Source organism: Suricata suricatta, chromosome 13 (assembly GCF_006229205.1).
Source record: "Suricata suricatta isolate VVHF042 chromosome 13, meerkat_22Aug2017_6uvM2_HiC, whole genome shotgun sequence".
In the NCBI taxonomy this organism is placed as follows: Eukaryota; Metazoa; Chordata; class Mammalia; order Carnivora; family Herpestidae; genus Suricata; species Suricata suricatta.
Window position 1 is genome coordinate 21,360,800 of NC_043712.1, and position 23,683 is coordinate 21,384,482.

The window sequence follows — 23,683 nt, forward strand, 5'->3', positions numbered from 1 at the left end:
TTCAGATAGCTGTGAAATTAGGTGATTATCTAGTTGTTACTTAACCTTCTAATTTCTGTATAAGTCTAATTACATGAAATAGAAGTTGGTGTTTTGATTTTTTACTTTGCTTTTCTGTTTGGAGTGTCATTGTAACTACTGTATTGTAAATGATGGAAAATAATTGCATATGTTAAAAAAATAAATTGTGTTATATTAAAAAAAATAAATAATGTTTATCTTTGAGAGGGAGAGACAGAGTGTGAGAGGGGAGGGGCAGAGAGAGAGAGAACAAGACAGAATCTGAAGCAGGCTCTAGGCTCAGAGCTGTCAGCACAGAGCCCAGTGCGGGGCTTGAACCCACAAATCATGAGATCATGACCTGAGCTGAGTTCGGACGCTTAATCGACAGAGCCACCCAGGCTCCCCGATTTGTTGTTACTCTTAAAATTAATATTTTGTTATTGCTATCGATTTATTGAACTTTTGTTGCTGCTGGGAACAGTCCTGCAGCTCCCTTTAATACTTGCCTTGAGGCTAGAGCACAAATTTCAGGAATGATGGAGAGTAGTGTGGGCCTGGTCCTCAGGAACAGATACCTTCAATCTTTGAGTCTTAGGTAAGGCTTTCTAAAAATGTTATTTTTCAGTGCTCAGTTTCTTACTTCTCTCTTAGCAAGATAATCCCACTATTAGAGTAAGATCAGGGCCATTTTACACAAGCCTCTGTTTTTTGTTTTGTTTTATTTTGTTTGCTTTCTACCCACAGGAGTTATTGACTTGCATACCTCTCTTTCTGCTCTTTCCCCACTTGAAGGAGAGGAAGCTTGTTACTGCTTGAAGCTCTTTAGTAGAATCAGGTGATCTTCAGAATAAAGTGAACGGTATCTACCTAGCATTTTACCTGAATCCTTGTATAATCTGGTCCCTACTTTTATCCTCATCACTTTGCATGTCAGTCACATGCAATGTGTTACATTCTTTTGGACCTCTGTTTTTCTTGTAACTGATTCTCTGCTTGGAAATTCATCCGGTTGTCAGCATTTAGTGTTCCTGTCACTTCCTCCCTAGGTCCTCCTTGATCTGGCAGAGTCTTTCTTTTCTGGAAACTCACAGTATCTATTTCTCTTGTCATGTTCACAGTGTATCTCAGGCTGCTGTAACAGAAGACCACAGACTGGGGGACTTAAACAGCACTTTATTTCTCCCAGTTCTGGAGGCTGTGAGTCTGAGGTCAGGGTGCCAGCACGTCAGGCTCTTCATGGATGGACCTTTCTTGGTTGACAGAGGGCAGCCTCCTTGCTGCATGCTCATGAGGGGAAGAGAGACGAGAGAGAGGACTCTGATCCCTTCATCACCTTATTAGGACATCAGTCCCATTATGGGGGCCCCACTCGATTAAGTACCTTAAAACCAGCAAACTGGGGGTTAGGGCTTCCAACAGCTGAGTTTTGGGGAGACACAAACATTCAGTCTGTGGCATAGGGTGTTATAGTCACTTACTTACAGGTCTTCTGGGGAGCAGTGCCTCAGTGTAGGCTCATCTGGGATCCCAGCTTTGGGGGACACAGCATTATGAAACAAGACCCGGATGTTGTAAAGTCCCTTTCTGGAATGTCACATTTATGTCCTTTAAAGCAACAAAGTAGCTGCTATTCATCAAACTAAGTAGTGTTAGAAAAATGAATTTGTTTCAAGGGTATGAATGCTTTTTTAATTCATATCTCTCTGTATCTTAGGTAATGGAACTCTTGGTCCATCTGAATAAGCGTATAAAAAGCCGCCCCAAAATACAGCTCCCAGTAGAGACACTGTTGGTTCAATACCAGGACCCGGCTGCAGTTTCCTTTGTCACAGTGAGTGTTCTCTTGGAATGTTGTCTCATGTATAGGAAGCTTTCTCTCCTAACACTTACTAGATGTCATCACTATATTGGCAAGTTTAGGACTTCACCTGAAACTAATTCTAAATGGAATATAGGATGTTTTTCTTCAGATGACACACTGTTTTTCCACTGAAATGATAGGAACAGGATAAGGAATGGTCATTTCCATGGGGCAAAGGAAGGTTGGTGAAATGACTTGTCACATATGCTGATATATAAAGGAATAATTGGATTCTTAGTGGAAGGTTATGTGAGACCAGTCTGAACAAAAAGAAGAAAGGGTTATGTAGCATAGGCATGAATAAACGATGATAGAAGAAGGTCTAAAGAAAGGGGAAATGGCAAAGATAGAAGCTGAATTTTTAAAAATGTTTCCAATATATTCAGAAAGATATCCTTTTTAAAAGTGAAGTGAACTCAGCCTGGTGAGACATACTCCTGTTAAACTGTTGTCTTCATGAAAAATAAATGTATAAAAGTATTGATGCCGTGTGATGTCAGACGATTTCTTCCTGGCCCTGTTATTCCTAGCATTGAGGCAGATTCTATTGGGTCTTATCTAACATCCGGATTCCAAACCTTTGGAGCCACCTGCTGTTCCAGACATTGTTCCTGTGCCCACTCTGGACATACAGCTTCATTACAGATGTCCCTTTCTTTAAGCAGATAGGGACACTATATACCAATAAAACTGCCAAAGAGAATGTCTTCAAAGGAATAACCTTATGAAGACTGTTCTAAAGTGAAGAATCATTCAGAAAAGCAAATCTTTAATTATGCAAGGATCCAGATATGCATTTATGAGTTTGCTTACAGTGAGGCATTCATATGGACTATAGTGATGCAGACATACCCACAGCATTCAGTTTGCCTTGGTTCATCATCCACTGGTCGGTTGTTGGGGTGAGGAGCCAGAGTGCTGCCGGCTGTGGAGGTGTGGAGGTGGCTGTGGTAACTGACCAGCTGGGAAATGGCATGCTAGGGTTTCACAGGTGGTCTCTTAGCTTCAGAGGATTAATGCTAATAGGTAGCATGTACATTCAGATTGACCAAATGCTTACTTTTCCTGTTCAGTGAAAATTGCATATTTGAGAGCTTTATTCCTCTCCCCTCAATTTTATTGAGGCATAATTGACAAAATTGTATATATTTAAAGTGAAAAAATGGAATGTTTGATAGATGTATGCATGAGTGCTTTCGATTAGGTTATGCTTCCTCACGTGAAGCATGCCTTAAAGCAAGCATTTTGACCAAACAGGGCTGGAATTCTTCCTGAACTGTAATAGTTGATTAAGCTGTAATAAACACGTCTTAAACATATGGAGAAAGAGTGTGATTTCTTTGTTATGACAGAACTCCCTAAGTTATCAACTGTCTGTTTTCATTGAAATCTGAGAGTATTTCCTTCACACTCACTTGCTTTTCTCTCATTGCCTTAGAATTTTACTATAATTTATGTTAAGATGGGCTACCCTCGCTTACCAGTGGAAAAACAATGTGAGCTGGCCCCCACGCTCCTTACTGCCATGGAAGGGAAGCCGCAGCCGCAGCAGGACAGGTACGGTCTCCTCCACTGTCCCCCTCCCGCCCGCACGAGCCTGCAGCTGGGGTCACAGCCAGAGTCGCATGTCTTGTTTTACTTGGGCTAATGTAAAGGCTTGAGCTCTTTCAGCTGAAAATAATTAGGATTTTCTGTTTTACCTCCACATTACTGTGTTGGTAATTCTAAAATTTCTTGATGTGAGCATATTGAAAATGTGCAGAATTAAAATGCATTTATTTTTGTCAATTATTTTGAAGAAGCTAATTTCATATGATTGCACAAATTAGTTTATAAAGTGCTTTTCATCAAACCATTTCTATATTGGAGGGTGTGAAGTCTTAGAGCAGTTTTCTTATAGAACAGATCACTTGTTTATATTAACATGGGAATTGGAGGGGTGAAAAGGCTTAGATAACACACTTAGTGCCCAGGTTTGGTTCAGTGCTCTGTAGTGTGGCCTGGTCATGGTGAGTGTTGCCATGAAGAGTGCAGAAGCTATGGAGGAAGGTGGAGTGAAGTGGTGGTTTTATTTGCTTTTAAGAGCACGTATATTTTTAAAAGAGAAGCTGTAATCTAGATATTTACAAATAAAACTAATAAACAGCACAGGCACTCTGAAGTTTTCACGGGTTGTAAGAAGAGCAAAAGGTATAATGAAAGAAGGAATTATGGAAGCTGTGTTACATAAATTCACACAGTGGACATTTTTGTATTCAAAATATTAACATCACTGCTTTTTAATTTCTTTAGTTTTAGAATAACTTTATTTTAATTAACTATGGAAAAGAAAAAATTGAACATGTTGTGAGTTGAACTATACCTAAAGTTTAATAGAAAACTCTTTTGGTACTTTAGATACTAACACCGAGGGCATATTCGGTACATTTTTTTCAGGTGTTTGTGCTGCTAAGCCAGATTGGCTGCGTGGCAGGCTTTGCTCAGTGTACTGAAGGCTCAGTGGCAGAGGGAGCTAGGCCAGCCCTGGGTGAGGGCTCTGTGAATTGGTGGCATTAAAAATGCATGCCCCTTGCTACACTGCCGCTGTATGTCCCATGCTTTTTGTTGTGTCTGTTATTGCATGTTATAAAAATCTTATTTTTAAAGGAGTTGCAATAAATGTAATTGTTTTTTCAGCTTAATGCATCTTTTAATACCAACCCTTTTTCACATGAAATACCCTGTTGAATCATCAAAATCAGCTTCTCCGTTTAATCTTGCTGAAAAACCAAAGACTGTGCAGCTGCTTTTGGACTTCATGCTAGATGTCCTTCTGATGCCTTACGGGTAGGTTAAAAAAATCAAAACAAAGCAACCTTATTAGTAACTGCTTTTACTGTGTGCAGTGAAGTACTATTCTAAGGGATTCCGTTTTTGCTTGAAATGGGATATATCCTAGGATTTTTTTTTTTTCTGCAGCTGTGACCTCTGCTACACCCCAGCTCTGCTGCTTTTGACCTCACAGGTGGGGAGCTGCTGTTACCATTTCAGGCTCAACCTCTCCAAGCTGAAATCAGTCTTTCCCCCTAAAAATAGATCCTTTTCTTTAATTGCCATCAGTGCTGTGATGGTTCTCTTAGCCGAGTCGGTGTACAGTTATAACTTGCCTTCAGCTTTCCTTTAACTTTTAGCTAATACCAGTCCCATGATGCTCCCTCTGTGCTCCCTGACGCATCCCGGGTGCTCTCGCCGCTGCCGTCTACTTTTCTTCTCTGTTCAGCTCTCATCACGACTTCCTCACGAGCTGCTCCTCCTCAAACCTCTCTGCGCTGCCAGAGGGGTCCTGAGTTTTCAGGCGCACGTCTTACCAGTCACACCTTCAAATCCTTGGGCTGTCGTTTTCCAGTCGTTCATGCCCTCTTAACTTGTCCTTGCCTTTCGTGTTTTAAGATAGTATAGTTCTCTATGCTTAGAATGCTTGTCCGTCAAAAAAGAAGAGAAGAAAGAGGAAAACAACAGCCAAAAGAACTGCTTTGAAGAAGCATCTCAAACTAGCTTAGATGTCAGTGGTGTGTGTCTCTGATGTAAATTTCTTTCCCTGTGCAGAAGATGCCATTTTCCTTCTCCTTAATGACACTAACATCCCTCTGTATCGCTACTTTGTGTTCTAATCGCACTGCTGATGTGTCCGTTTTCCCTAATAGCCTGGGACGTGGTGAAGCCAAGAGCTGTTGTACCTAGCTCTGGCCCCTGGCACAGTGGCCCAGGTTGTGATCTGCGTCTGGCCTGCTTATTTTCTAGGTTGTCTTGCTGCCAGAGCTATTTATCTAAAATACTGCTTTTGTTGTCTCTTCCCTGATCAAGAGTGTAGCATACGCTATAAGCTTAGCGTGTGGAGCGCTCTATCCTCCATCCCTCCATCGAGACGCAGGCGGGCTCGTGCGGTGCAATTTCTTTCCTTTGCAGTTTGCTCCCCTCCCACCCTTCTTACTCGGTGGCTTTATTTTTCAGACATTGAAACACTTCCACTACCTCTATCTAGGACCTGTTATGTCACTTCTTATTTTTCGGCGGTTTCCTTGTCATGTGATAGTGGGTCAAATGCTGTTATATGTGTTGTCATTGTCTCAGTTTGCTCCACTTGGCAGGGACTGAGCCTCACACCTCCTGGTATTCTTCTAACTTGTGCTCAGGATGGTGTTTTGCATGTTGTTAGCTATTTGGTAATTACTGATCAATTTACACACTGCCACCAGTCTTGCTATAACTTAGAAATAAATGAAAACTTCCTTCTTAGAATTGTTAAATCAGGAGGCAGCCAGAATTGGCAGGTGATGATGGCTTTGGTAAATAAACTCTGAAATCCAAATTTAACTTAGGCACATAATGTACTCAATCCAGTTTTTCTTACCAAATCCAAATTTAACTTAGGCACATAATGTACTCAATCCAGTTTTTCTTACCAGTGAGAATTTGCCTTATTTTTATATTAGAAAAAAACCTGTTAAGGAACATTTTTTAGTAGATGGATTTAGAAATTGAATGGATATAGCAAGTAATATGGAATAATTTACTGTGCCATCAGGATCCAAGTGTTTTCTGTAATTTTTATTACAGTGAGTATTTCATTAAAAAAATTTTTTTTAAGTTTATTTATTCTGAGAGAGCACCAGTTGGGGAAGGGCAGCTAGAGAGGGAGAGAGAATCCCAAGCAGGCTTCGTGCTGCCAGCACAGAGCCTGATGTGGGGCTCAAACCCACAAAGCCATAAGATCATGATCTGTGCTGAAACCAAGATTCGGATGCTCAACTGACTGAGCCACCTAGGTGCCCCAATGAGTGTTTCATTGTAATGTCCAGTCATAATAAGTCAGCATAGAACTTTAGACTTTGGAAGGGACTTGAATTAAAATTTTTTCAAAAATTTCATTTCATGGATGAGAACTACCAGTTTAACTGGACCAAAAAGAATTTACCAGAAATCTTATTTTTGATCTGCAGAAGCTAAAAATGAAAATAGGATGATAAATTAATAAATAAGTAGCTCCAAAGGACTTTGAACATACAATGAGGAAAGCTTATTGTTATGACTATTCCTCTTTGGGTTCTTTTGAATTTTTTTTCCTTTTTGGGGTGATATGTGCTTGTGTGGTAAGTGGTTTGGAAGTTTCAATGGGTTTTCTAATGCGAGGGATATAAGGAGAATTGGAGGTGAATTGCAACTTAACAAAAATGGAATGACTATAAAAATGTTCTGTGCGTTGGATATAGGATAATACGTTTTTTTCCCCCTAAGCCCTTCATGCAGTCAGCTTACCGTTCTCTTTTGTTTGTCAACCAGAAACCCAAAATGGAATGGATCCATAGTGGCTCTTGAATAGTTGTATTTATAGATTGAGAGCAAAATATTTATATTAATTTTTGGTAACTGTAATAGTTAATTTGTAATGACGTTGAACAGATGGATTCTTGCACGTAATTTGCTGAAGATGTAAAAGCTTGTTTAGATACCTTTAAATTTTTCTTTATGATGAAATTTTAGTTTAAAGTATTCTAGAAAAGTTCTCTGGGAGAAAGTATATAACTGCACATATTAGATATGCATGTGTATGTATATGTTTTAAGAAGGAGGTTAAATTTCTATTTCCTTTTCAGATATGTGTTAAATGAATCCCAGAGTCGCCAAAATTCATCTTCAGGACAGAGTTCTTCTTCAAATAGTGGGGGAGGTTCTGGAATACCACAGCCTCCCCCAGGAATGAGTTTCTATGCAGCTAAGCGAGTTATTGGTGATAACCCGTGGACACCTGAACAGTTGGAACAGGTATCATGCGCTGCTTGTTCATAGTGGAGCCTCCCCTGTATACTAGCCCCATGGAGTCCCCGGAAGCATGTGTAACAATTCCCACGTACTCACTCATGTACTCAGGCTCTCTAACGAAACATGTTTGCAAGGACCAGTTGATGCAATGTGCTCTCTTCATGGTGCCAGTTATTTGTTGAAGCCCCACGGGAAGGGAGGAGTGGGAAGCATTCTTCAGTTTTTCTAACGTTGCATACATAGTTCAGGGGTAAAGTACAGCCCGCTTAGAGACTGAGTATGTTTAACTTCTTTCATTTTAGCTTTTAATTATAGGTTTAACAATCATCTCGCTATCTTGGGGCAGTTAAAATACAACTTATCTTACATTATTCAGCTTTTTAGGGCTATACCTTTTGTGTAAACTGAGGAACTCCTATACTCACGTGTGACAATATGGGGGAAAAGCATGACTCCCTTTTATATTTCTTCTTGGGAATTTAAAAATTGGCATTAAGAATTTTATTCTGGATTTAAACAGGACACAGATGTTCTCTGAGCAGCTTTTAAAACAGACTGGTGCTCTCCAGAGAAGTTGCCTCACTGTGTCTGTGCCCTCAGGCACCTCAGGGAAGATCAGATGAGATCAGTATGTAATTATTTTGGAATTCAAGCAACATGGGTTAGTCTTCCAATCCTTCCTTTATCTCTCCATGGCAGTCTAAATGATTTGATCTTTTTCTTTTTTGGGAGTGTAACTGACCACTCATCAAAACAGTGTTCCCCAGAGGAGGGGAGTAAGGCATGTGGGGCATTTCTACCCTCCCAGATTTATAGGACGATTTGTTCAGTGAGGGTTCTGTTTGAATAGATTTACTTCTTCATGTTTTATAAATCTTTTTTTCCTCCTCAAACCAGGACGGAAATAAGAAAGAAAGGCAAATAGTAGTAGAGGCTACTCTTTGTTGAGTGTGATTCATGTAACAGACACTGTGCTGAGCACTTTGAATACACTGTCTCATTTAATCCTTCCAGTGTCCCAGGGAGGTAAAGAAACGATTCCATTCTGTGAAAGGGACTGAGGTTTTGAGGCCGCCGCCTCACTTCTAGCGCTAGGCTTTGACTCTGGGTCTTTCTGAGAGCTAACGCTCTAAGTGCTGGAGAGTAATTGTTAACATTAAATTGTAATCTCATGTCAGTAATTATTTGCTAATTTCTAAGGGCCTATGTTTTTTGTCAGTTTTATGATCTAGTGTCAAAGTGAATCCTCTCATTTCAAGGATGAAATAAAATTTTGTTTTTATTTAAATAAAAATGGTTTTTATTTTTTCTAATGATAAAGTCATGATAATGTAAAGATTCAAGCAGTACAGAACATTATAAAGAAAAATTAGAAATTACCTGGAATCCTGCCACCCTAGTTTGTCATTCTTATAACCTTGTGTGTGTGTGTGTGTGTGTGTGTGTGTGTGTGTGTGTATACACTAATACAGTTTTACACAATACATTTACATATATTTTTTATATATATGATTCATAGTTTACTTTTTAAATTTACCAGCATACAATGTTTTTGTAATGTTTATGTAAAACCCAATCATGTATAAACCACATAAGATTTTAACTAGTCTCATGTTGATGGGCATTAGAGTTGTTTTCAGTTTCTTTGCACATTTTTTGGTTTATGCCTTTGTGTACTTAATTTCCATAACTTTTTCTGTGGCTTAAGTAAACGTTTGAGTCTTTTCCATTGCAGCGCTTGCTACAAATAGGTTGTACTGAACAGGGGGAGGGAAGGCAAGCATTTTATGATCTGTTCGTATATCTTTTTCAATTGCACCCATTGTCATTTAGTAATTATAAACTCTGTCAATCTTGATTCATATACATAATAACTAGTTTTTAGGTAAAGACAGTTTTACTCTTGAGGCATATTTATCCTAAACAGGGTTATTATGAAATTCGTAGCTCCTTCACATTGCATGAAATTCTAAAAAGAATCCCTCTTCAGTCTGTGTTTCATTTGAACCACTCAATTACATTGAATACTGTTTGGTTAGAATTTCACTTGCCTTGATTAGAATGTGTTTGAAATCCTGTTGTTTTCAGTATGTAAGAATATTTAGGACAGAATGAATATGTTAGCAATAGAGTAGAACTCTGTAGAATGTGGTTTAGTTCTTTTTGAACTGTCAAAACAATCCATAGAACACTTTATTCATAATGTACCACTCTCTTACCTGCGGGCTCCAGAAATGGACTTCAGTTCAAGGCTTTATCATTCTAGAGAGACTTGTAACCTAAGTAGGAAGGCTGTGTATCATAATGGTCTTTGAGTTGGAGAGACTTGGGTTTGAATCTTGTTTTCATCACTTACTATGTGTCTTAATTTCTTAAGCCTTGTTTAGTTTCCTCATCAGAAAAATGGGTATAATATTACTTATCTCAGAGACTGTGAGGGTTAAATGAAATCATGAATATGGATCATATACAGTCCCTGGCACAGTGTAAGCCTAAACAGGAGCTGCTACTATTGTTACTGTTGATCCTTGGTATATGAACATACTGATCTGTTAAACAGTATATTTGGATGGAGGTCTTTGTTTCTTTGATCACTGTTTCTCCTTCCCTTCATTTATCTGCAGTGCAAATTGGGTATAGTGAAATTCATAGAAGCTGAACAGGTGCCTGAACTTGAAGCTGTTCTCCACCTGGTGATTGCTTCTAGTGATACACGCCACAGTGTAGCGACAGCAGCGGACCTAGAATTGAAAAGCAAACAAAGGTAAACTACAACTCTTTTCACCTTTAAAAGATGAAAAGAGGCTATATTTCTTAAAGCTTACTGAACGCATATTTGTTCCTTCAGGATGCTATAATGAGATCAATTATATCTCCAATTTAGGAGATTATGAAATATACCTACTTTGTAATAAAGACAGTTTGCCTAAGAACAGGATTCTGTACAAGACAAAGAAGAGAAGCTGTTTGGAGAAGCAATTTAAAACAGGAATGGATTAGAAATATTACCCTAAGAAATAAGACCTTTAAAGAACTGATGTTAAGAAAAATGCCAAAACCCAGAAGTTACTCCTTTTTGAGTCCTCCTTTGTGTCGAACCATTTGAGATTGCTTTTAATAAAGGACATGTAGGTATTATGATTAATATGGTAAAAATCAGGTACCATGGAAAGTGGTGCTGAATAGATCTTAATTCACACAGAAAGAAATGCAGATACTAATAGGCTCATAGAAAATATTTTGTATGAGAAATCAAATCAATGCAAAATAAAACACTGGCGCACCAATTTGTACCCATTGGTAAATAAAATTGTGTAACAGTTGAAACTCCATTTAAGTTTCTGTTGAAAGTGCTATTTTTGTATTCTGTTGATTGGCATTATAAACTAAAATAATTTTTGGAAAGCAGTTTGCAGTATGCAATGAGTCATAAAAATATTTATAATCTTTTATGTAAATCTTCTGGGAATTTATCCTAAGAGTCATTCGAAAGAAAAATATTATATTTAGAAAAATGTTATGGATTTGCTCATTATACCATTTCCTATAATTGTAAGAAAAATGGAAACATTCAGATTTCTGCTATAGGGAAATAGTTAAGTAAATCAACTGTGTGTATCTATATGGAATGTTATAGATCTGCCAGAGTAATTATAAAAGTAACAAATCAACATGGAAATTGCTCCCAAGTAATGGCAGATGAATAAAGCAGGATACAGAATAATGTGTGTACTGATTTTAAAAAATGGGATGTGTGAAGACTGAAAAATAACACGGAAAATTGAAGTTACTTGGTTAAAAAAAATCAAAATTATGGAATAATTATTTTTTAAATTTGTTTTAATGCTTAATGTAATAACTTGCTAAAGGGCAGTGGAATGCATATTGTAGTTTTCCCTCTTCTAAGAAACCAGTACAAGTAGGTATTACAGAATAAGGAAGTTAACGTATTTGTGTCTTTGAGAATATGGTTCCATTTCAGTAAGCAAACTGCATGTGTGGTGATGGTTGGGAACAGGGCAGGGGTGGCGGGAGGTGGCGTACAGGAGGAGCCGATTCTCATGCAGTTTGTGGCTTCTGGTCATGCCTCTCACTAATTTTATTTGGAAGACTCTCATAACCTCACCAGGTCTTGGACTCTGTAAACAAGAAAGTTGGACAGAACTGTACTTTGATAATCCCTCCTGCAAGTCTAAAATTCTTTCATGCTTCTTGTAACTGCCTCTTCCTGGTATCCCTTTCAAAGACTTCATTTGGTTTCGAAGTATCAAAAAAATCTTTCTTTTTTTTAAAAAAATTTTTTAATGTTTTATTTATTTTTGATACAGAGAGAGACAGAGCATGAGAGGGGGAGGGTCAGAGAGAGAGAGAGGGAGACCCAGAACTGGAAGCAGGCTCCAGGCTCTGAGCTGTCAGCACAGAGCCTGATGCGGGGCTCAAACCCACGAACGTGAGATCTGACCTGAGCCGAAGTCGGAGGCTTAACCAACTGAGCCACCCAGGCACCCCAAAAAAATCTTTCTTTAAAACTTCACATTGTGTTTGAATTGGCCCCATTCTTTACCATGAAATGGATTGAATTGCTGGAAATATAAATGTGGTGCAGAAGTACCTTAATTAGTTTTGGCTTTGTCTATTAAAACAAGCGTCCATTTTTTCATAAAGAATGGCATAACGTTTTTAAGAGGTAAAAAGTAAGTTGAGAACAACATGTAAATATTTTCCCATTTTGTTAAAGAAAAATCCTGAAGTGTCTCTGCATGTGACCCATCTATCTGTTGATCTGGTTATTTCCCTACCTATCTGCTGCACCCACCCACCCAGTTTACATGGCATAGAAAAGAAGTCTAGAAAAAGATACACTGAAGTTAGTGGTTACTGAAAGGGAATAGAGAGGGATATGGTACCGATTATACATTTCTATACATTTCTGAATTTTCACATCAAACATGTAATCAGTAAACTAAAACTAGAAAGATGGCAAAAGGAAAATAAACGATATAGTAAAAATTATCCTTACTAATTTTAAGTTTTTAGTTTATTTTACTATTAAGTTTTACTTTGTTTTACTAACGTGTATGTTTTATCAAAATGTACCTGACGTATTTATAGATGGGAAACAGAGGTGGAGCTTGAGGATTAGTTAGTAGTAATCAGCTGAGGAAAGATGGAAGTGAATAATCAAAATAGAATCATGGAACGTCTTCAAGGATAGTGGAATTGTGGATATCGAGGAAGAGGCAGATTGATAAACTATGAAAGAGGACATGAATAAGAAAAACTATCCAAGCAGCATCATAAGTTGTGTTTGCCCAGATACAGCGTAGCTTGGACGCAGAACTAGTGTCAGAAGGCAGAGAGAAGATCGTATTGTTAAATCTCACCCGTAAGTGAATTGCAGGATTGCAGTGTTGCTAGGTTTGTAAAATGACTGGGAGGGGCTGCTGGGGGGGGGGGCGGGTGCCCATCACCAGTCAGTGTTCTGTTCTGAGTCACCTGCCCATGGGGCTCACCAAGGAGCAAGGCTCAGTGCCTAATGGCAGCATGACTGCTATATAGAATTAGATGATAATGCTGCACATGTGTGCTGATAGAGGAGAGGGAGGCTAGGAATCATAGTGACACAATTTAAGAAAAATGGGAGGGGCTGCAAGCTTCTTAGGGTGTGGCTTTAATGGATACATTTTTTTGGTCACTTGCCTTGTCACTTTTGAATTTCCAAATGGTTAAACAGATGCTTGCCTCAGGGCTCTTTGAACAAGGGTAGTCTAGCTCTGCTCTGTCCCAACTGCTCCATGGCATTGGCCTTGAGAGTGGAATACAGTCCATTTTTTCTCATGTGGTGTCAGATTGGACTGTGCATGTAATGATCTTTAGAATCAGGGTGGGACAAGTGACTTATTGTATTTTTTAAATTTACTTATTTATTTAATGTTTGTTCATTTTTGAGAGAGACAGAGTATGAGCAGGGGGAGGGGCAGAGGAGAGGGAGACACAGAATCTGAAGCAGGCTCCAGGCTCTGAGCTGTCAGCATAGAGCCCGACATGGGGCTCAAACTCATGAACTGAGCCAAAGTTGGATGCTTAACCAACTGAGCCACCTAGGCTGAGAGAGAGAGAGAGAGAGAGCGAGTGAGGAAGGGAGGGAGGAAGGGGCAAAAAGAAAGGGAGAAAGAGAATCCCAAGCAGGTTCCATGCTCTGTGCACAGAGCCCAATGCAGGTCTTGATCTTACTCATGACCTGAGCTGAAATCCAGAGCTGGACACTCAATTGACTGAACCACCCAGGCACCCATACTTAATGTATTTCTGTTTAAAAACTAATTTTGATCTAAATTAATCCCTTTCCTTCTCTTCTACAATGTCACTTGCCCAGTTCATTTGTGTATTTCTAACATTTTCTTTTGGTAACAAATATTGGGGCTATGTATTTTTTGAAACAGTTGAAGTGGGAGAAATATAATTTTAACAAGCTGTGTTGAAACTTTCTGTAGCTTGATTGACTGGAATAATCCTACCATCATTAATAAGATGTACAAGGTATACCTTGGAGATATACCCTTGAAGACAAAAGAGGTAGGTTGTTTTGGTTTATTCTCCCATTGTTGTAAAAAGCATTTGGTTGGCATGGGCTCTCCATATATTTGAACTTTTTCTCCTAGTTATTTTGATTTAAGCTCAATCTACTGTAGGAAATATGGTAGAAAATTTTAAGTCATGCTAGTCTAGGAGGATTAAAATTTTCTGGTAACTTAGTTTATTTGCTCTGGCAGTTAGTTTCAATTCCTATGCTTAAATAATGATGATACATTGTCTAGATTAGGGATCCACACCCTTTTCCCGTAAATTTTTTAGGCTTTGCTGGCCATGTGGTTCTGAGGCAGCAGCTATTTAACTTTGCCCTAACGTGGAGGCCGCCGTAGGCAGCACAGAACTGAAGGAGCATGGCTGTGTGCCAAGATAACTGCATGGTTACTGAAATTCGAATTCATGTAACATCCACAGATTATGAAATATTAGTCTTTTGATTTTTAAAGAATCATTTGAAAACATAAACATTATTCTTAAGTCCTATCAAGAAAGATGGTGGTCCAGATTTGGTCATTGGCTCTAGTTTGTCTCTAGTTTGTTGACCTCTCGTCTAGAATCTAGAGTAATAGATTGGTTCTTCTGAAGCCTCAAATTAAGGGGTTTGCTTAATGACCGAAGTTCTGTTTAGTTCTAAGTGTGCTCAAGTCCAGATTCAGACATACAAGGTTTATTTGTTTGTTTGCTTGACTGCTTTTTAAGCCATAAGTAGTTGTTTTAAAAATCATACTATTTTCAGTAAAATTGAGTGTGATATAGCAGAATAGGGACCCCCTACCCACCCCCCTCCTCCCCTGGATTCTAGTCCTTAGTGGCTGCCCATAAATGTGCTGGAGAGGAGAGGGGGGATTTGGCTAATTACAGAGCTTCTCTTGGCTCATACTGTTCATGTAGAAAATGAAAGGGTTGGATTAAATCTATGGTGTTTGGAATGTGGTCCATGCATCCTTGTTGGGTCATGGGGAGCCTTTTTTTTTTTTTTTTTAACTGTGTCGATATTTGTAGTAATGGTGCAAAAACAGTGGTGGGTGTTGCTGCTGGGGTCTCAGCAAAGACCAGAACTGTGTCACTAAATAGTGCTAGTAGTTACTCTGTTCTTTACTGTCAGTACTTACAGTAAAGAGAGAGAGAGAATAAAACTCAGCTTTATTTAAGAATATCTTTGATGAAGCAGGAAAACTTAGTTTACCTGTAGATAGGGCAGCTATGGTTATTGAGATGATATATGGCAGATGTGTTCTCTAAAGTGAAGAAATGAGGCTTCAAGAACAGTTAACATGGCTTATTGCCAGTGGTAAAACTTGAACTTTCAAGCAAGAGTTAGAATTGAGGGCAGCGTGAATCCCATCACAACAAACCCGACAGCTGTCAGCACCGACAGATTTTTCTGATGAGCTTGGTGGTGATACTAACATGTGATTTTTAAAAATGTTTTATAATAAGATGTTTGCTTAACTCAGTGAGCCAGTATTTTCCAAATGCCCAGTGATGTTACAGAAGTGTTACAAGGTTAAGGGGGCCATTCGGTGGGCAAGATGGCTCAGTGGAATTTAGTATAACGCCGTATGCAAAAGTTCAGTGGTATGGTTTCAAATCCAAATTTTAACCTTTAAGGTACTATTCTTTGTTAAGTTTTGATTATAGTATCAAAGAATGTCTACAATTACCTGAAAAGGCTAAAGTCATCTCAAATTTTCTAACCACGTATCTTTTTGAAGCTGGGTTTTTTTTTTTTAATGTAATTTAACCAAAATAACATACCATAACAGATTGCACGTAGAAGATAAAAGAATCCAACTCTCTTCTGTTAAGCTGGACAATCAAGATACTTAACAGAAAAACATGAAACAATGCCACCCTCTCCATACAGTGTTTTGTTTGGAAAAATAGAATTTTCTTAAAATATGTTACTAAAATATGTCATGGGTTTATTAATATAATTTTAAGTGAATAAGTATGTAAAACTTTCTCAGTTTAAATTTCTGATATAGTATAAGTATTCCAGTATAAGCAAACACTCTTTGGCCTGTTCAGTAGTTTGTAAGAGTGTAGAAAGATCTTGAAACAAAAGTTGGAGAGACTACTGATTTTCTCTCACGACTTTTTCAGTGCACAGTAATTTTGAAATGCTGAGTTATAATTAAACATATTTTGAACAGGGTGCAGTTCTGAAGCCAGAGCTGAAGAGAGACCCAGTCAGTACAAGGGTCAAGTTAAAGATTGTCCCCCATCTCCTTCGTTCTAGACAAGCTGCAGAAACGTTCCCTGCTAACATTCAGGTAATTTGTTCTTTCCTGAGAAAAATGGCCTGTTTATAACTTTTATGTCTGTTTAATAAGAGAAAGAACTGCAGTAATGGATATTTAGGAGATGCATTGATGTATGTAACAAGATTAATGAGAGTCTATCTTTTTTTTTTCCTATCAAGTTTAGCTGTAGAAGTTATTTAAAACATTTTTATTGTAGAGTATGTATTATTTATAGTTAACATTCAACTTAAATGTATGGTGACTGTCCTTTCAAACTGGTGTTTTTCTGAGTTGCTCTTCTCCAAAAATGTTTTTGTCATCTTCTCTTCTCCTCTTTTCTCTTTTCGTCTCTTTTCTTGCTTATCTTTTTATTTTGAGAGAGAGAGAGAGAGAGAGAGAGAGAGAGAGAATATCACAAGCAGGCTTTGCACTGTCAGCACAGAGCCTGATGTAGGGCTTGAACCCATGAACCATGAGATCATGACCTGAGTCAAAATCAAGATTGGACACTTAACTGACTAAGCCACCCAGGTGCTTTAAAAATGTTTTTCTCAAGTGCCAAGTTTCTAGCAGTCAGTTAAGTGGAAAACAACCCCTATGTCATGGCAATGATCAACTCCTCTTGATTCTGCCTTTTTAAGGTCTTTATCTCCCTACATTTAATGCTGGTGTTAATTGAGATTGTCCTTTCTTATTTCGGTTATTCCAGTAACCTTCTATCTTGTTTCCCTTCCTCTTGCCCAAAACTGTTCTGTTTTCTTTGTTGCCACCAGGGTTTTGTTGCATTGGAAATCCTCGTACTCTCTGTTGGTGTGGGATGAGTCCCTATGCAAAAGCTCTTACCTTTTATCCAAGTGGTGATCAGCTCAGCTCAGGAATAGAGAGATTTGGGTATAATTTTGTCATTAGTTACTTGCTTTTGAGCTTAAATCAGCATCAGAGCTTTTCCTGTTTTTCTAAAAATATTTTTTTTCCACCATAACTTGGGTATAATAATAGCAGCTCCTTTATAACAGTGTTGTGAAGACTGAAGGGTTGATAGGAAGTCTAGAGCACAGTGGCTAGTAGTCATCCAGTTATCAGGTTTCTAGTAACTGCTGAAAAGGTAGCAGTTACCCATCTTCCAGTCTTCTGTCTCGCCACCCCCTTACCCTGTCCCTCGTGCTCCCACAAAAGATTGTTCCTCTTGAAGTACACTGTTCTCGTGGCTCTGTGTCTCTGCTCAGAATGTTCCCTTTCCCTGGCAAAGCTCCCCTTCCCCCTTTAGCCTGGTAAACATCTACTCATATTTCAGGATGCACTCCAGTGCTGCCTCCCGCCTGAAAAATGTCCCCATTTCCTGCCACTCTTCTCTCTCAGTCCCAAAGTGAGAACACTCTCCTTCATGTTCACTGTATGGTGGACATAGACTTCTGTCTTAGCATCTTTCCCCCTTTTAAAGGCAAGCCTGTTTTGTTTCAGTGGCTGCTGCTTCCTCCTCCTAGATGACAAAACTGGTGTTCTCCCTGAAAAGAAACCGAGGGCTGAAGGGGGAGGGGGAGAGGGGAAGGGGGTGATGGTCATGGAGGGGGGCACTTGCGGGGAGAAGCACTGGGTGTTCTACGGAAACCAATTTGACAATAAGCTATTATTAAAAAAAAAAACTTGTATTCTCCATATCTGGCACTCTGATATTTGACTGGCTTTAAAGTATTGTGTTTTGTGTCTCCTTAAACATAAAATTATCACAGAGCTTCTTTCATTTCTTTTTCATGATTGGTGTTGCTAAGCACTGTTTCCCAGACAGTGTCTTGACAATTTTGGTTCAGATTATTTGGTTGTAGTAACACTGTGTTACGTAATAAACAGAATTTTGTGACAAAATATTCATAGACTTTCTGTAGGTATATGATTTATTCGTAGTTATTTAGTGTTTTCAAAATAAATCTAGCTAAAACTTTGTATATTCAGAGACAGACTCATTGTGCATCGCACACATTCTTTGTTATATTCCTGCTTTTAATGATTGCATATTACTGTTCTACATAATTGGCCCTACCCCCCCCTTCTCCACCCATCAGCCACAGAATCCTTCAAGGTATCATTCAGATGAGCCTCTCTTCCCTGATACCAGTGCCTTTAGTTAGTCACATGTTGCCTCATCTTGATTTTGAACGTAGGAAAGCACCTAGCCCAATTGTTTGCCTATAATCGTGATGAATTTTATTTTTTCTGACAAAACATTAGTGTTCTGATTCTTTTGCTGTTTTTATTTTACCATATTATACTATATAATCTGCCATTATCAGGTAAATTTTCTAAAAGTCTTTTCCAAAAAAGTAGCATGTGATTATATATTGTTCTATATCATTTTTAATGTATGTACATGTTGACCCCTCAGCACGATTGAGTGCCTTGGGAGCGATGCTGGGCTCATCTCTCACAACACTTGGCATGGTGGTGTTGGTTACCCAGGCCAGGCTCGGTCCTGGTCTTTTGTTCATTCACATGTTGTTGTCAAGTAAGTTCAGAATACTGCTAGTAATTTTAGGAACCAGTGTAAGGAGGGTTTTTTTTTTTTTAAGTGTAAGACTATCTTTCCCATAAAAAGTAGGATTTCTTTGACGTTGCTCTCAGATATTTGAACCTTTTGGATGCCTCACGAGACTCATGGAGTACGTGCTCTTTTGCCACCTAGAATGAGTGCACAGTACATGGAGCCCCTGTGTCCTGACTGTCCACTCACAGCATGCTTTCGTCTTGGTGTTTTCTGGGAAGCTTTTATTACAGTCTGTTCAGAATGACTGAGTACATGTAATTAAGGAACCTGCTACACCCAGAGTGGTTTTATCTGCTGGTGTCCTCGAAGTGGCAGAGTGGGGGCCTTGCTGTGAGCACTGTTGCTTTCTGATGGTAGAGCCTTGTGTTTTGTGGACTTGTAAGGTCACCCTTTGTGTTTGTACTTTATGGACTACTGCCTGGAGCTGCTGATTGGCTGGCTCCCGAAGGTGGTGAGCTAAAATGATTGTATTAAAAAGAACTGCATTAGTTTTGAAGAACGAGGGGTAGTATGCAAGATCTGCTGTTGAAACCTAGTATTTAAAAATGGTAAATTACTGCTATTCATTGATGTTGTTGACATTGTCCCTTTCTCATAGGTGGTGTATGATGGACTTTTTGGTACAAATACAAATTCAAAATTGAGAACGTTATCCCTGCAGTTTGTGCATCACATTTGTATAACGTAAGTTTTTTCAACTATTTGATTGCAGAATTTCAAGCTGTTGGAGTGATCAGATGTTTCAAGTATTTCTTTCTGACCCAGGAAGACATCCATGTTTGCTCATCTTAAAAAAAAAATTTAGGTTTTAATAGATTATTTTATTTCAGTTGTGTCTCTAATTATTTTAAGTAATCATCTGAAAAGATGCATAATAACGAGATTTTTATCTTGCTTTGTGTATGTGTGCTATTTTTTTTTTAAAGTTGTCCAGAAATCAAGATTAAGCCCTTAGGTCCAATGCTTTTGAATGGCCTGACCAAGCTAATCAATGAATATAAAGAAGTAAGTGACTTGTCTTTTAAATATTGTTAATACATCTTATATTTTAGAATGTTATCCACCTTTCTGTTGGTTTAGTTAGTTACAGTTTGCTGTTGTTCCATCATTTCTAACATTTTTACTTGAAGTGGTACAAATTTCAGAAATTACTGCCACCTTTTGCTTTCTTGCTTTTTGTGGAACCTAGTGTTAAAAAATGATATGAATCTTGAGAGGTCTCATTACTTCTTTTTTTAAAAGCAATTGCATTTTATACTGCCTCTAGGCACTACTCAAAAATGGAATGGAAAGAAAGAAATATTATTTTTTGATTTGTTTTCGTAAGAATGTTTATTTGGATTTTTTAATATTCAGAAATGGTGTTAATTCTTAAGGCTGAATTTTTACCTATTCACAATTCTATAACAACATGCAGTCAGTAAGTTTTTGATTCCTTAAGCTCAGTGGGATGAGGTTTCCTTGGAACCGAGGGTACTGAATCCTATTTGTCCTGGCTGTGTCCCTTGTGCTGTGCCGTCTTCCTTTTAGCTCAGGTGAATTTGCTGAAGAAAGTAAGATTATAGAACTCCAGTTAGCATTACTTTCCTAAGTCTGAGCTACACACAAATCACATTTGCAGTATATAGTCAGTAAGATTCTGCCATTTGGAGTTAGAATGGAGTTTGAATCCTAGTTTTACTCTTTGATGAGTGGCTTAAAATCTTTGGAGCTCTGTTCTTGATTATAAAAATAATACCTCTTCATTGGATTATTGTGAATAAATAAAGGAGATCATATCCCAGTATTGGTGCACCAAATGTAGATTAACACATATTATTAATGAAAAGCTGTTCATTCATTCGTGTGCAGTTGTGCTTTGGGGGTGGAGCTCTCCTGTCTTTTATTGAATAGTGTTTGTGTGGTTTTTGAGGCCTAGGGACCCTTCCAGGTTATTTTTATGGCATGGATAGTCAGATGCTTGGGATGGTTGGTAGAAATAAAAATGCTTTTGGGCTTTTAGGGGAGAATTGGTATATTTAACAATAGACTAGAGAAGCCGGGTCAAACCACAGAGCCCCAAGCCCTGTACCTCCCCATGACACCTGCATGTCTTCCCAACAGACGGATCCGTAGGAGTGTCCGTCTAGGTGGAGAAGAATGAGACCTGTGCTAATTGTGTGAACTTTCACTCCCAGAGGGGTTACTTTGTTTTGAGTAGTCACACCATTGGTTTTCATAAAACGATGTAAAATTCTGTCTGAGGAGGAAGAAACTTCACTCACTTGATGACTGTGATCCCTTTAATTTTTTATAATGGATGATATGAAAGGAAGCTGTTCATTATTGTGCAGATTTTTAGGTAATTGCTCCCCTGCTTATGACAGTTTTGGGTGAGAGATGGAGGATCCAGGTCTGTGTCACCAGTGGCGAATTTTCTGAGAAGTTACGCTGTTTTCCCAGTGTGCTGAAAACGAATTTTGGTGTTTGCAGGTTATGTAGTGTTGAAAATACCCTGAGCTTAGCACAGCGACCAAGACCCCTTTCATTTATGACCTCTGCATTTTCCTTTTGGAGTGAGTCGGGGATGCAATGTTCTGTTTTGTTTTTCCTTTTAGTGGTGTGAAGATTCTGGGTTTGGATTTCTTTGTGTTTGTTTGTTCAGAGGTTACTATCTTGTAGTTAGGCAGAGTGAGACCAGGTTTAACAAGGAGTAAAATAATGCATGTAATTGCAGCAAAAAGGTTTTGCTGTTTACTGTATTTTTTGTTTTGTCTGTTTTTTGTTCTTTTTTTTTTCTTCTTAATTTCAAGGACCCTAAGCTACTGTCAATGGCATATTCCGCTGTTGGAAAACTCTCCAGGTGAGTAAACTCTTCTTCAGTGAGAGATATCCTGCTGGTAAACTAAGAAAAATTATGTGGCATTTAATAATAAATGGAGAATAAATTTGTTCTGATTTTGAAAGGAAATGTTTTTAAGCCATTGGTTGTTTTAGAAATGTTTCCTTTGTAGTAGGAAAAGATGTGAGATGTTTCAATTTACATTTGAAGGCATGTTTCCATATTAAATGCTGGTCTTGAAACGAGATTTTGAACTGGATTGCGTCAGCTTGGGTTACTTTTTCTCGCACCCTGGAGACATTTGGTTGACTCTAAGTGTTCTTGTGGCTGCTCTATGACCAGTCTTTATAATCCCTGTCGTCCAGGTCTATCTCTTTGACTCTCTTTTCGGATAGTGCTGTATTATGATTCTGGGTGGTCCTGTTTCCAAAGGTGGATATTTTTCTTCTGCTTAGTATGATTTCCTTTTCCTACTTCCTCCTCATTCCTTTTCCTTCACTATATTTCACAGCAGGGAGACAGAGGTCCAGCACCCTCAGTGGCACTGTGTGGTGCTTCTCTCCATGGTGTGGGTTTTGTATTGGTCTCTGTAGACTGAGTCTTGCTCTCCTGTGCAGGAAAAGGATCTTTGGGGCTCAGAAAAAAGCCACCCTAGGTCCCCTGATGTAGCACTTGCCCAGTAGCCTTTAGTTTAAATAGCAGTTTGGTCTTAATTGTTTGGTTTTTTAGAATATTAAAATCAGAAATGTTAACTGGATGCATGGAATATTGTAAAGGGAATATCTGGATAATATGTATTTAAATCATGGGTTACTTGGATTAGATAGCTGGAGAGTTAAATATTCACTTTAAAAAGTATTTGGCTCTTTGGGGAAGGTAATCTAATGTTGCTGACATTGTGTTTGAGATGAAAATGTAATTCAAGAAAGATTGTGTTGAGTTACATTTTCTTTCAGCCTTGTGGAAACGTACGATTGTAACAATGGCCTTACATTCTCTTACAGTCGAATGCCCCATTTATTCACTAAGGACATAGCTCTTGTGCAGCAGCTTTTTGAAGCCCTGTGTAAGGTAGGGAAACACCTTGCAGATTTATGCTTTCCATTTGGATGATGACCTGGACAGCTGACAGGGAGGGAAATGCTATTTTTATTATATCTATAGGAAGAGCCTGAGACTCGACTTGCTATTCAAGAAGCATTATCTATGATGGTTGGAGCTTACAGTACTTTGGAGGGAGCACAGCGAACTCTCATGGAGGCACTTGTGGCTTCATACTTAATAAAGGTAGGGCCAGCTATGTGAACTGTAATGGTTGGCAGTATATACATTTTACATTTTTAAGAACAAAATTTGAATTGCTTTTTCTCCTTCACTATCTTGACAAGTAAGAAGAAGACTTGCTTTCACTTGGGCTGTGCTAAATTTATGATTGACTTGTGATTCTTTGTGATGGGAATTTGCTTTTAGGGAGGAAGGAGTGGTGATCTACACAGAGGCTTTATGTTTAAAGCTTTTCAAGACTGTTCTTAATGTTGTGTTCTCTAAGTTGGGAGTCTTTTGTCTTATCTCATAGTTGAACCCTACAGTCCACTGGGGTGGAGTTCTGTGGCTAACACTGGGGGAAGAGCAGAAGGAAAGAAAGACAAACTTTATGCATCAAAACGAGTCTGTAGGAAGTAAGCCAGTACCATCACACATATTCTTCTTCCTTTTAGACTTTACTTGGCTGTCATGGCTGTTTTGTAGAGAATTTTGAGTATATATACATCTGTATGGGCAATAAAAAATAATATGTCTTTGTTGTAGTCAGTTCTTTGTCC

At 38.5% G+C, this 23,683-nt stretch overlaps 1 protein-coding gene across 1 annotated transcript in view; it reads left to right on the forward strand.

Annotated features, from left to right (window-relative positions):
* ECPAS (Ecm29 proteasome adaptor and scaffold) overlaps positions 1–23,683 on the forward strand; it is a 91,031-nt gene that overhangs the window by 18,930 nt on the left and 48,418 nt on the right. Inside the window, exons 3-14 of the mRNA XM_029919580.1 lie at positions 1,718–1,834; positions 3,303–3,421; positions 4,541–4,690; positions 7,498–7,666; positions 10,288–10,427; positions 14,158–14,239; positions 16,411–16,530; positions 19,638–19,723; positions 19,966–20,044; positions 21,832–21,881; positions 22,865–22,931; positions 23,025–23,147. Coding sequence (XP_029775440.1) covers positions 1,718–1,834; positions 3,303–3,421; positions 4,541–4,690; positions 7,498–7,666; positions 10,288–10,427; positions 14,158–14,239; positions 16,411–16,530; positions 19,638–19,723; positions 19,966–20,044; positions 21,832–21,881; positions 22,865–22,931; positions 23,025–23,147 — 1,302 coding nt within the window. The remainder of the gene's footprint in view (positions 1–1,717; positions 1,835–3,302; positions 3,422–4,540; positions 4,691–7,497; positions 7,667–10,287; positions 10,428–14,157; positions 14,240–16,410; positions 16,531–19,637; positions 19,724–19,965; positions 20,045–21,831; positions 21,882–22,864; positions 22,932–23,024; positions 23,148–23,683) is intronic.